Genomic DNA, 11,682 nt, shown 5'->3' on the forward strand with positions numbered 1-11,682 from the left:
CCCTGCGCTACGAAACCGGCTGCCCGAGTTCGATTCCCGCTGACGGCCAACACAAGTCGACGATTATCTTCATCGGTTCAGGGTATCCCCTAGATCGACTCAGCCGAAAATGAGTACCTCGCGTGATGCGTAAACATGGCCACTGGGGAGACAAAGGCAGCCGGGCGTGGTGATGTCCAACCACCCCCTTGTGTGCCGTGCCGGCCTTCATAGACGCTCGCTAACAGCACTTGCCCCGTGCTGCCTGTTCAGGCTTCATGGGGCATCTTTGTCTTTGAAGTTTCGTGTGTACTTTTGTGTTTGTGTCACGTTAGTGATATCCGAACCGGTCCTGGGCGCCCCCTTGCCGACCCGGCCTTCATTGGAACGTCTGGTGCGGTGTGAAAAAAAATCAGTACCGGGGAGACAAAGGCGGCCGGGCGTGGTGCGCCTTTCCGGCCTTCGTAGATTGCTGGCAAAGAGCACTTGCCCCCAAAATGTGTTAAGGCTATACGTGGGATCTTTATATGTATTTGTAATCATAGTTTAGGTGCATGTGTTGTGTCATTGTTAGCAGCGCACCGAACTTTCAATCCAGGAAATACCGGTTCGATTCCACCTCCCGGCGCGTGTAAGTGTAGACCAAATACACTCTGAAGCTCGCTCGATTGCAGGCTCTTTTGCCAGCTGTGGCGTGAGATCGGAATTGCAGGGATGCGCCTTAAGCTTTAACTGAGAAATATGCAAATGTGCCACGTGGTGATTTGCCTACCAGTGAAGGGTCTATCGAGCTCAGTTCAAGCCTGCCGTGAATCACGTGACTTCTGTGTGGTCACCCCCCCACTGAACGCTCCCCGCCGCCCACCGTGAGAACAGACGCTGCTGCACTGTGCAGCTCGCCTGTGCTCGCTTCTTCTCTCTCTTTTCCCTTCCCTCTCAGCGTCCTCGGCATCTCGGCTCGGTCCTTCCTTCACACCCCTTCCCCTCCCTGCACCCCCCTCTTCACCTCCCCTCTTCACCCCCCCTCTTCACCCCCCCTCTTCACCTCCCACTCCCCCCCTCTTCACCTCCCCTCCCTCTTCACCTCCCCCCCCTTTTCACCTCCCCCCCTCTTCAACTCCCCCCCTCTTCACCTCCCCCCCTCTTCAACTCCTCCCCCCCCCTCTTCACCTCCTCCCCCCTCTTCACCTCCCCCCGTTTTCACCTCCCCCCCTCTTCACCTCCCCCCCTCTTCACCTCCCCCCCCCCCTCTTCACCTCCCCCCCCCTCTTCACCTCCCCCCGTTTTCACCTCCCCCCTCTTCACCTCCCCCCCTCTTCACCTCCTCCCCCCTCTTCACCTCCCCCCGTTTTCACCTCCCCCCCCCCTCTTCACCTCTCCCCCCCTCTTCACCTCCCCCCCCCCTCTTCACCTCCCCCCGTTTTCACCTCCCCCCTCTTCACCTCCCCCCCCCTCTTCACCTCCTCCCCCCTCTTCACCTCCCCCCGTTTTCACCTCCCCCCCCCTCTTCACCTCCCCCCCCTCTTCACCTCCCTGTCCCCTCTTCACCTCCCCCCCCTCTTCACCTCCCCCCCCCTCTTCACCTCCCTGTCCCCCCTCCTCCCCCTCCTCCCCTCCTCCCCTCCCTGCCCCGGCGTTCCTCTCTCCCTGCTCCCCGTACCCTCCCCGTCCTCTCTCCCTGCTCCCCATCTTGAGCCGTACCCTCCTCCTCCTCGTCCGCCTCGGGGACTCCCGCCCGACGTCCCTCCTTCCCTTTCACCTTTCCCCGTCTTCCCTCGACTTCTCCCCCCCCCCCAACACACAATGACCTTGACTCTACTTCCCTTCCCATGGTGTTCCACGGATAAAACAAGTTTTAGTTTTTACCATAATCCAATTGCAAAATCGATTAACCGGTTCTGAAAGTCGAGAACCTGTAGTCGATTTTGAAAACGGCTACCGGTTCAACAACGCTCGTGTGTGTGTGTGTGTGACTGTGTACGTGTGACTGTGCTGGCCTTCATAGGTGCTCGCTAACAGCACTTTCCCTTCGTCTGTTAAGGCTATACGGGGGATCTTTTTGTTGGCTGGGTCATGGAGCCCGCATGCCCAGCCACCGCATGCCCAGCCATCGCATGCCTAAACAGCTTTTGTTTGGCCGGATGGAGGGGGCTAAACGGGCGCGGCACGGGCTAGAGAAGAGATTGAGTGATGTGGTACAGGAGGACGTGGAGCTGAGTGGACTTGCAGATGACTGGTACCAGCGGTGTCAAGATCGGCCTCTGTGGAGGAGGCTCGTGAAGGACAATACTGGGCAGTTGGAGGCAGTCGCCCTCCAACAACAACGGAGGGTGGAGGAGCGACGCTCACAACAACGAGCGAAGCGCTGGGTGGCTAAAGCACAGCAAGTTGGCACAGTAGGGGGCACAGGTGGTGCATCAGCCACTCATCTCAGTCATCTCAGCCAGTCGACCCGTGGCACCTGGGTCTGCCCCGTGACCTCCTGCCAGCGGGCGTTCGACACTTCACGTGGCCTCAACGTGCACATAGCCTGGTACAAGTGTCGTGGTGGCGTCATCGCCACTTTGTGGCGAATGGCGGTTGTTGATGTTGTGTATGCACGTCACGTCTGGCAAAACGTGTCCGGCAAAACAACCCCCTACCTCCTCGCGGTGCCGGACGGGCAACTTTGTCGTGGACGAGTGCTGTGGGGGGACGGCCAATTCTGATTGGCCTCTCCCCACATGGCGTCTGTGACCACCACAGTGGCTAAACGGGGGCTCTGGACGGGTGCGAGGGGCTGGTAACCCCTCCACCTTCAATAAATTACCACGAAACCACGAATTAAATATATAACTAATAAGCTTGTGCCGGAGGCCTCGGGGGAACAGGCGTCTATGGCGAAGTCAGGAGATTGAATCTCTACCCTCGGGGCTCCTCCAGAAACAACGAAAAGCTACTTCGTGTGGCCACGTGGAATGTTCGAACGGTCACTGCGTAGGAGAGGCTGCCATTCCTCTGTCGGGAGCTGGACCGGTACCACCTGGTTCTCTGTGGCATTCAGGAGGTCAAGTGGACCGGTTCTGGCTCCTGCCACCATAAGGGGTGGACAGTCCTCTACTCGGGGCAGCAGACTGCCAAACAACAGGGTGTGGCTCTTCTTTTGAACAAAAGAGTGAAGGGGGCGTGGGAGCGTGGCCGTGAGGTGTGGGAATCTGTAAGCCCCAGACTACTTTGGGCTCGCCTTCCTATCAATCGGAGGCGAGGAGTGGTGGTCGTGGTTACTTATGCCCCCACCGAAGACGAACATCCGTAGAGGGATCCAGGAAAAGCCGATGAGTCAGATGCCTTCTATGACCTCCTGTCACAGGTGCTGGCTAAAGTGGCCCCTCGGGATCGAGTCATCTTGTTGGCTGACTTCAATGCCCGAGTTGGTCATGATGCTGGCACCTGGTCTGGAGTGATTGGAGGGCATGGGCCAGATCAGCTCAATAACAACGGTAGGAGGCTGCTAGATTTTGTGCAGCCCATGGGCTTGTAATTACCAACACGCTGTTCCGGAATCGGAGCATCCACACCACATCATGGATGCATGCCGGGTCCAAGCAAGAACATCTACTGGACTACATAGTGACGGACCAGCGGATGCGAGCCCATGTCCCTTGACACCAGGACCTACCGTGGAGCTGATCTGCCCTCTGACCATCGACTAGTCATCTGTAAGATGCGCCTGCTATTCTTCCACTCCGGTGGTGGGTGGACACCCAGGACCCCATTCCAACCTAAAGTGGCCTGGTCTCAGTTGGCTGATGAAAGTTGCAAGCGAGAAATTCATCATCGCTTGCGGCTGGGGTTGGCATCGTCCCCCACTCCTCCTGATGTCGAGGGTAAATGGGCGAGGTTTAGGACTGTGACTCATGCAGCTGCAATGGCTGCTTTGGGTACGCGGTCCAGACCTCCCCAGAGACCCTGGCTGACAGAAGAGGTGTTCAGGATAGTTGAGAAAAAGCGACAGGCCCACTGTCATCGGCTACAGAATCCCACGTCAGAGAATGAGGAGGCTTACCGCAGCCTTCGCTCGGAGGTTCGGAGAGCCGTGAGGCGCTGCAAGGATGGGTGGTGGTCGCGGGTTGCTGAGGAGATGGAGTCTGCCTCAGTGGTCCGCGATCACAATTCTCTATTTAACTCCATCAAAAAAGTAACCTGCAGCACCACACCTATTACCATCATTCGGGGAAAAACGGTGATCCAATCTCTGACCCCCAGGAACAGGTTTGCAGATTTGCTGAGCATTTCTGTGAGGTCTTGGGGAAGGGGAAATCCCTCAGCCAGGAAAACATCGTGGCACAAAGTGGGGATGACCCTGCTGAGGCTGCGGTGCCTCAAATATTGGAAGAAGTCACCCCCTGTGAGTGGCTGGCTGAGGTGCCATCTGTTGAGGAGGTACTGAAGGCGATCCGGAGTCTGAGACCAGGAAAGGCACCGGGCAGAGATGATCTCCCAAGCGAAATGCTGAGGGAGGGTGGCGTTTGTGCACAGACTGCCCTATATGACATCATAACAACGGCCTGGACCACTGGACGGGTTCCACAGGATTGGAAGGATGCCCTGGTGGTCTCCCTCTTTAAGAAGGGAGACCGCACAGACTGTAACAACTAAAGGGGCATCTCACTCCTCAGTGTGCCGGGAAAGGTCCTGGAAAGGATTATCCAACATCGCCTTGCCAAGCACGCTGAGCAGAGGCTTGCGGAGACCCAATGCGGTTTCAGGAAAAGGCGGTCCTGAACAGATGCCATATTTTATGTCCGTCTGCTACTGCAGAGGTGTAGGGAATTCCAACAAGACCTACATCTCTGCTTTATTGACCTGGTCAAGGTCTATGATAGCATCAGTAGGCCTGGGCTCTGGGTTGTTCTTCGTGATTTTGGAGTCCCTGACCCTCTGCTCACGATCATTAAGGACTTTCATGATGGTGAGCGGGCCCGGGTAAAACTACGTGGCCGGGAGTTGGAGCCATTCCCTGTACAACTTGGGGTGCAACAGGGATGTTATCTGGCTCCCACATTATTTAACATCTATTTTTGACCACGTAGTTCGTGAAGCCTTCAATAGCTGTACCGGAGGAATCTCCATTTGGTACAGATATGATGGGAGGCTGATCGACGCCCGGGTGCGGTCAAGGGATGGCTCCCTATTGCTCAACCACGTTACATATGCCGATGATTTGGTAATAGCTGCTCATTCAGAGAAGGAGTTGAAGACGCTGCAGCTGAGACTGGAGCGTGCCACTAAGAGATGGGGCCTTACCATCAGCCCCACCAAAACTCAGCACCTGCCTGGGTATTTTGTACCATCGGACACTCCACCCCCACAACTCCCAATCGGTGATGGGGCAGTTGTGGAGATAGTGGAGAGTTTCCCATACCTGGGCAATGTGCTTATGACCGGCTCCAGTTTAACAGCAGAGGTCTCACTCCGAATCAGTCGAGCGGCAATATCTTTTCATCGGTTGCGTAACGCTGTGTGGAAGCTACCTGGTCTGTCGCTCCGCACTAAGCTTCAGGTCTTCTCGGCCACGGTCATTCCCTCCCTTCTCTACGCTTGCGAAACGTGCACCCCCCCTAATGGAACATCTTCGCCGGTTAGAAACATTTAAGCTAGCCTGCCTACGATCCATCCTGGGTTTAACCAGGCTGGATTGTGTGAGCTCAAAAATCCTTGAAAGATCTGGACAAGGTCCCATCGGTGAGCTCCTCCGGCAGGTAAGGCTGCGTTGGCTGGGTCATGTAGCCCGCATGCCCAGCAACCGCATGCCTAAACAGCTTTTGTTTCCCGGATCGAGGGGGCTAAACGGGCGCAGCACGGGCTAGAGAAGAGATGGAGTGATGTGGTACAGGAGGACGTGGAGCTGAGTGGACTTGCCGATGACTGGTACCAGCGGTGTCAAGATCGGCCTCTGTGGAGGAGGCTCGTGAAGGACGCTACTGGGCAGTTGGAGGCAGTCGCCCTCCAACAACAACGGAGGGCGGAGGAGCGACGCTCACAGCAACGAGCGACGCGCCGGGTGGCTAAAGCACAGCAGGTTGGCACAGTAGGGGGCACAGGTGGTGCATCAGCCAGTCATCTCAGTCATCTTAGTCAGTCGACCCGTGGCACTTGGGTCTGCCCCGTGACCTCCTGCCAGCGGGCGTTCGACACTTCACGTGGGCTCAAGATGCACATGGCCTGGCAAAAGCGTCGTGGTGACGTCACCGCCACTTAGCGGCGAATGGCGGTTGTTGTTGTTGTATGCACGTGTGCAATCATCGAACAGACCGAGTCTCACTCATGAGCATCAGCAGCAGTACAGGAGAGTTTATTTAAGATACGGCCTACGGAACACAGCGTAGCGGTGCGTTAGGGTTGCCTACTGCACGGGGGCGTCTATATACACAATCATATAAATAAGACTCGACACGGGGCGCAGGAGAAACAACTCAACAACCAAATATAAATACAGCAAATAAATACATCTGGGCACTGTACACGCCGGGCGACGCATGTAAACGCGAGGGGGCGGGGCCAGGTGAGCGAGGGGGCGGGGCCAGGTGAGCGAGGGTTGCTGGACCAGGTGCGAGAGGGGGCGGTGCCAGGTGTGTGAGGGGGCGGTGCCAGGTGTGTCGGAGGGGGCGGGGCCAGGTGAGCGAGGGTTGCTGGACCAGGTGTGAGAGGGGGCGGGGCCAGATGTGAGAGGGGGCGGGGTCGGGTATGACGGGGCGAGGCTAGGCGTCAGGGAAGGGGGCAGATGTGAGAGGGGGCGGGGCTAGATGAGCGAGGGGGGCGGGGCCAGGTGTCGCGGTGTTGCGGGAGGCGGCTTGGTCATGTGACTCGAGTTGCGGTCCGAGCCGTGAACCTGGGAGGTGAGGAAGAGGCGGTGAGGTCAAGGTCAGGTCACGGAGTATAACAACACAAACAAAGATGCCCCATATTAATAAACAGACTGTTGGGGCAAGTGCCGCTAGCGAACACCTGCTGAGGTCGGGCACGGCGCACGAGGGGCGTGGTATAACCAACACCATGCCCGGCCGCCTTTGTCTCCAAATATTTACACACGGCACCAGGTACTCATTTAAGGCTGAGCCGGCCTAGGAGAAGGCTGGAATCGGCTCAGATATCATCACCTATGCGTACATCCACATATATACACCACACAGGTGCAATACACTCACACAGGTGCTTACGTACACAATACACACGTTGTATATACACACAAAGACGATTACATAGTGTACACCTACACATCAGCGTACGTAGTGTACATAGGCAGTATATACAATCTACAAAGATCCCCATATACACGCGAAGACTGTTGGGGCAAGTGCTGTTAACGAGCACCTATGAAGGCCGGAATAGCGCATGAAGGATGGTGTTACCAGTACTGCGCTCGGACGCCTTTGTCTTCCCAGCGCTGTTGTTTACAGACCGCACGAGGCGCTCATTTAAGGCTGAGTCGACCAGAGGGAGGCTCAGCGCCGGTTCAAATATAACTCGCCACTGACGTTAGCCGTGGTCGGGAATTGAACTTGGGTTCGTAGGGCATTGCGCAAACCACGGCGGCCGATGCTTCCCACAATATAGAAACACATATCGCCCGTGTAGCCGACAGGGCATGTTGGGGCAAGTGCTGCTCGCGAGCACCTATTAAGTACGGCACTGCATTCGAGGGGGTAGGTGGTCAGCACCAGGCCCAGCCGCATTTATCGCCCCAATGCTGATGTTAACACACCGCACCAGGTACTCGTTCAGAATCAGAACCGTCAACCCTCTCAGTCGACCCATGGGAGGCCCAGGAACGCTTCAAAATGTGTCACTAATATTGGCTGTGAGCAGGACTCGAATTGAAGTCTGTGGGTTCCTCGGGTCATCGCGCTAACCACTGCGCCACCGCTCCCCAAATACATATACTGTATATACACATACATATACACACACCCTTATTCAGCACACACGCCGACACATCAAAGACAACGGCTTTTCTGATCACTGTCCACCTCACGGCCCCATCCTTCCCATCGCCCCTCTCACCCCCCCCCCCATACCCCACTGCCCCATCCCCCTCCCCATCACCCCTCTCAGCTCACCACCTCCCTCCCACCTCACTGCCCCATCCTCCCCATCGCCCCTCTCACCCCCCCCCCCCATACCCCAGTGCCCCGTCCTACCCTTTCCTTCTCCGGCGCGCCCCCCATCACCGCTCTCAGCTCACCGTCGGGCGAGTTGGCGGAGGTTGGGCGAGGGGGGTGGTTGGAGTCGCGGCTCTAGCAGCCGAGGCCACTGAGGGCCCCGATGCGGTCGAGCTTCCCGCCGAAGCAGCCCTTGCCGGGCCCCTTCTTCGTGCGGCCCTTGAAGCGCCGCTGGTTGCTCACGAAGTCGTTGAAGAGGCGCAGCCACACGCCGCTCGACACGGGCTCCAGCTCCCCGCCCGCCAGGTCCCGCGACGCCCGCGGCGGGGGCAGCCCTGCCCCCATACCCCCCAGCTCACCGACCAGGCCCCCCACGAGATCGCCCAGCTCCTCGTCCGTGTCGCCAAGATCGCCACCGAGAGAGGAGGAGGAGGAGGCGGCCCCGCCGCCTCCCTCGGCTCCCGCGGAGGAGTCTCCGTCCAGGATGTCGCTGAGCACCTGCGCGGGGCAGAGAGAGAGAGACATGGGGACGAGGAGGGAAGAGGAGAAGGAGGTAGCGATAGAGGGGAGGAATAGGAGGATGTGGAGGGAAGGATGGAGGAGGAACGGAGAGGAAGAGGTAGCGGTGAGGAGAAGGGGAAGCGGAAGATGTGGAGATAGAGGAGAGTAGGGGAGGGTATGGTTAGAGTCTATTCAGCCATCAGCGCTGGCTTCATTCTCACGGCGAGTGGGGGAACTAGGGTCCTGGAAGCGTCAGTGGCGGCTCTTATGGCTGCTGTTTGGGTTTGGTCTTCGGAACGGCGTTGGGCGACTGTCGGGGTTTGTTTAGCGCGAGTGTCGGGACAGCCACGGAGCGGACTTCTCGCTCCCACTGCTGCGACTCCCTCCTGGCGAAGGCGCCGCTCAACTGGTGGCTCAGTGCCGTTAGACCCCCCCCCCTCCCCCCAAACCACCACCACCACCCACCCCGTGATGCGCAGGTGCCAAGGTGGAGGGAGGGTCACCGACAGGTGTGTGCGCCCTACCCCCCGGTCCGACCCACCCCGACAGGTGAGGCAGTGCCTGAGAGTGATCGTGCGGTGAGGATTGCCGGGTGCAGTGGCCTTTTCCTCGCGTCTCCGCGTGTCCCCGTGCCCTCGCGTGTCTTCCTGGGTCCCCGCGTCTTCTTGTGTCCCATGCCGTCGTTTTGCCGCGTGTGCCATCTCCGTGTGTGTCGTGTCCCCCGTGTCTCCCCGCGTGCCGCCGCGTGTCCTGGCGTATCCCCGTGCCGCTCCACGTCTACTCCCCCGTGTTCCCTGTCCCCCCGTAACTCTCCGTTTCTCTCTCCCGGCGTCTCCCGGTTAGCCGCCCCGCGTTGTTCCCATCAAACCTCGTGTTCCGTGTCTCGCACATGACCCCGGCGTCTCTCCCCACTCAGTGCCATCCACGTGCGGTGTCCCCCGTGTCCTTGACCTGTGGCTCTCGCCTACCTGGAGCGCGTGTCTCGCGTCCCGGGGCGGTGCGGCCGCCACCGGCCCGAGCGTGACCACGGCGAGGAGCACCGCGGCGGCTGTGGCCCAGACGATGGAGAGGCGAGGAGAGGGATGCATGGCCGGGACTCGTCGGTGACTCACGGCCGGGAGAACTTCAGTGATCCGAGAAGACTCGAGAGACGCGGAGACTCGAGAATGGTAAAGACGCGAGAGAGTTCTCGGTGCACTGTGGAGGTGGTGGTGGTGGTGGGGAGCTACACGGAGACTTTGCAGACTCGATGAGGAGTGGAGGAGTCGGAGAGAGTCGAGGAGAGTCGCTGCTTCTGAAGGACCGTGGCGATACCCGCGCTTTTATAGAGCGGCCAGCGAGGACGCGAGTGGTAGGGGGGGGGGGGGGTGTGATGTCACCCCCGCCGCTCCCTCCTCCAGCCCCTCCCCTCATCACCCACCCCTCGCTACCCCCTCCACCACCCCCACCATCCATAGATCCCTCCCTCCCCCACTCCCTCTCACCCCCCACCTCCTCCCTCCCTCGAGAGGCTCCTTCCTCCGCTCCGCGACCCCGCGACGGCTCCAGGTGAGACTCAAGGCGGTGGCGCGCACCTGGGTGGGAGAGCGGGGGAGGCGATGACGGGGTCAAGGTTATGCGGCCAGATTCGCGTGTTAATGAGACATTGGGTTGAGTGGAACTCAACTGAGTTGAGTGGAACTCGGGGTTGAGAGAAATACGGAGTTGAGTGGGACTCGGGGTCGAGAGGAGTTTGTGGTTGGGGCTCCGGTGTTTTTGTATGTGGGGAGAGGTGGCGTAGTGGTTAGCTCATTGCACTGTGAACCAGGCGATTTAATGTCGAATCCTAGGCGCGCGGCTAACATTAGCGGCGAGTGATATCAGAACGAGTCCCGGGCATCCCCTAGGTCGACTCAGCCTTAAATAATTACATGTTGCGGTGTGTAAACAGCAGCGCTTGGGAGACAAAGACGGCCGTCATTTTTCCATTATTTGTTTACGATGGATCGATGTCAAAATCGATCACTCGTTTAGCTGTCATTCCCTCACCAGGCCTGCCCGTCGGTATTCGTCGCTGCTCGCCATGATGTATCCCACACACATACACACAAAAGCCCATTTCCATGCATTGAGATGATTGAGATTAGTTTGATGTTATAGATGTCCAAATGATAAGGCCACTTTGTTGAGCCATCATTTGTGGTCAGGTCGCTGCTGAGAAATAAGTTAACACCTCAGTGGGCTGTGCCTGGTAGGATGGTGGGAATGGTTTAGTGTTATAGTGTCACAGCTCTCTCGCTGGTTCAGCAGTTTCACTACTGGATTGTTTTTTTTCTGCCTGAGGACGACCGCTTTGTGTTGCGATCGAAACGTCGTGAAGCATTATTGTTTGTTTTATTCGCATTTTCTACCTACGTGACTTTACCGAAGGAACCAAAGAGTATAGTGTTATATTTGTTTGTGTTTGGGTGATTTGTTGACCTTTCTTGTGCTTTGCACGACTGTCGTGTTGTTGTCCTGGTTGTTATTGTAACGTTCTTACCCGCCCCTTCTGGACATCTATAAAAAGAGCTTTATAGCTCATCGGATTCCTCCTGCAGTATAACCTCTTATTCGATGTAATGAACTGTTATTATGACGATGTATCTAGCCACGGTGGCTGGGAGATGTTAACTTCCTCGCCTGGTATACAGGAGATCGTGGGTTCGATCCCGACCATGCCGCCTGCTGCTGTATATTTGTCTCTCGCTCTCTCTCTCTCTCTCCGGATCCTCCGGGTTTTCTCTCCATATTTAGAATCAGCATCACGTGTTTAGAGTAAATTTCCACATGATAAGCTACTTCATTGAGCTATCTTTTATGACCATGTCGCTTCTGAAAAAGAGCTGTATAGCTCATTGGCCCTTACCTGGTAAATAAAAATAGTTAAAATAGTTTTAAGTTAATATGAGAGACAGCCGCAGTTGAGCGGTATCACTAGCAACACGACAATGCTCCTTGCTAACAGCACTCGCCCCAACAGTCTGTTAAGGCTGTCAGGGGAGGTTGGGAGGTCTTTGTAATATGTGGGGAGCGTTGCCGC

At 57.3% G+C, this 11,682-nt stretch overlaps 1 protein-coding gene across 1 annotated transcript; it reads right to left on the bottom strand.

The window, feature by feature from the left end:
• Positions 1 to 6,291: 6,291 nt before the first annotated feature.
• Positions 6,292 to 9,903, bottom strand: LOC116946871 (uncharacterized). The gene is made up of 3 exons (XM_032962103.2): positions 9,590 to 9,903; positions 8,204 to 8,618; positions 6,292 to 6,850 (listed from the first exon to the last, which is right to left on the bottom strand). The coding sequence occupies exons 1-2, from the start codon at positions 9,707 to 9,709 to the stop codon at positions 8,256 to 8,258; spliced, it is 483 nt and encodes a 160-aa protein (XP_032817994.2). The 5' UTR covers positions 9,710 to 9,903; the 3' UTR covers positions 6,292 to 6,850; positions 8,204 to 8,255.
• Between the last annotated feature and the right edge of the window lie 1,779 nt (positions 9,904 to 11,682).

This window comes from Petromyzon marinus, chromosome 28 (assembly GCF_048934315.1).
Source record: "Petromyzon marinus isolate PM22_M1 ecotype Great Lakes invasive population chromosome 28, UKy_Petmar_22M1.pri1.0, whole genome shotgun sequence".
NCBI classification, from domain to species: Eukaryota; Metazoa; Chordata; class Hyperoartia; order Petromyzontiformes; family Petromyzontidae; genus Petromyzon; species Petromyzon marinus.

Bases quoted from the DNA above. Each gene is read 5' to 3' on its own strand.
- LOC116946871 (XM_032962103.2), bottom strand. From the start codon at position 9,709: ATGCATCCCTCTCCTCGCCTCTCCATCGTCTGGGCCACAGCCGCCGCG. The intron at 8,619-9,589 runs GTAGGCGAGAGC...TGCCCCGCGCAG, and splicing joins ACGCGAGACACGCGCTCCAG to GTGCTCAGCGACATCCTGGA.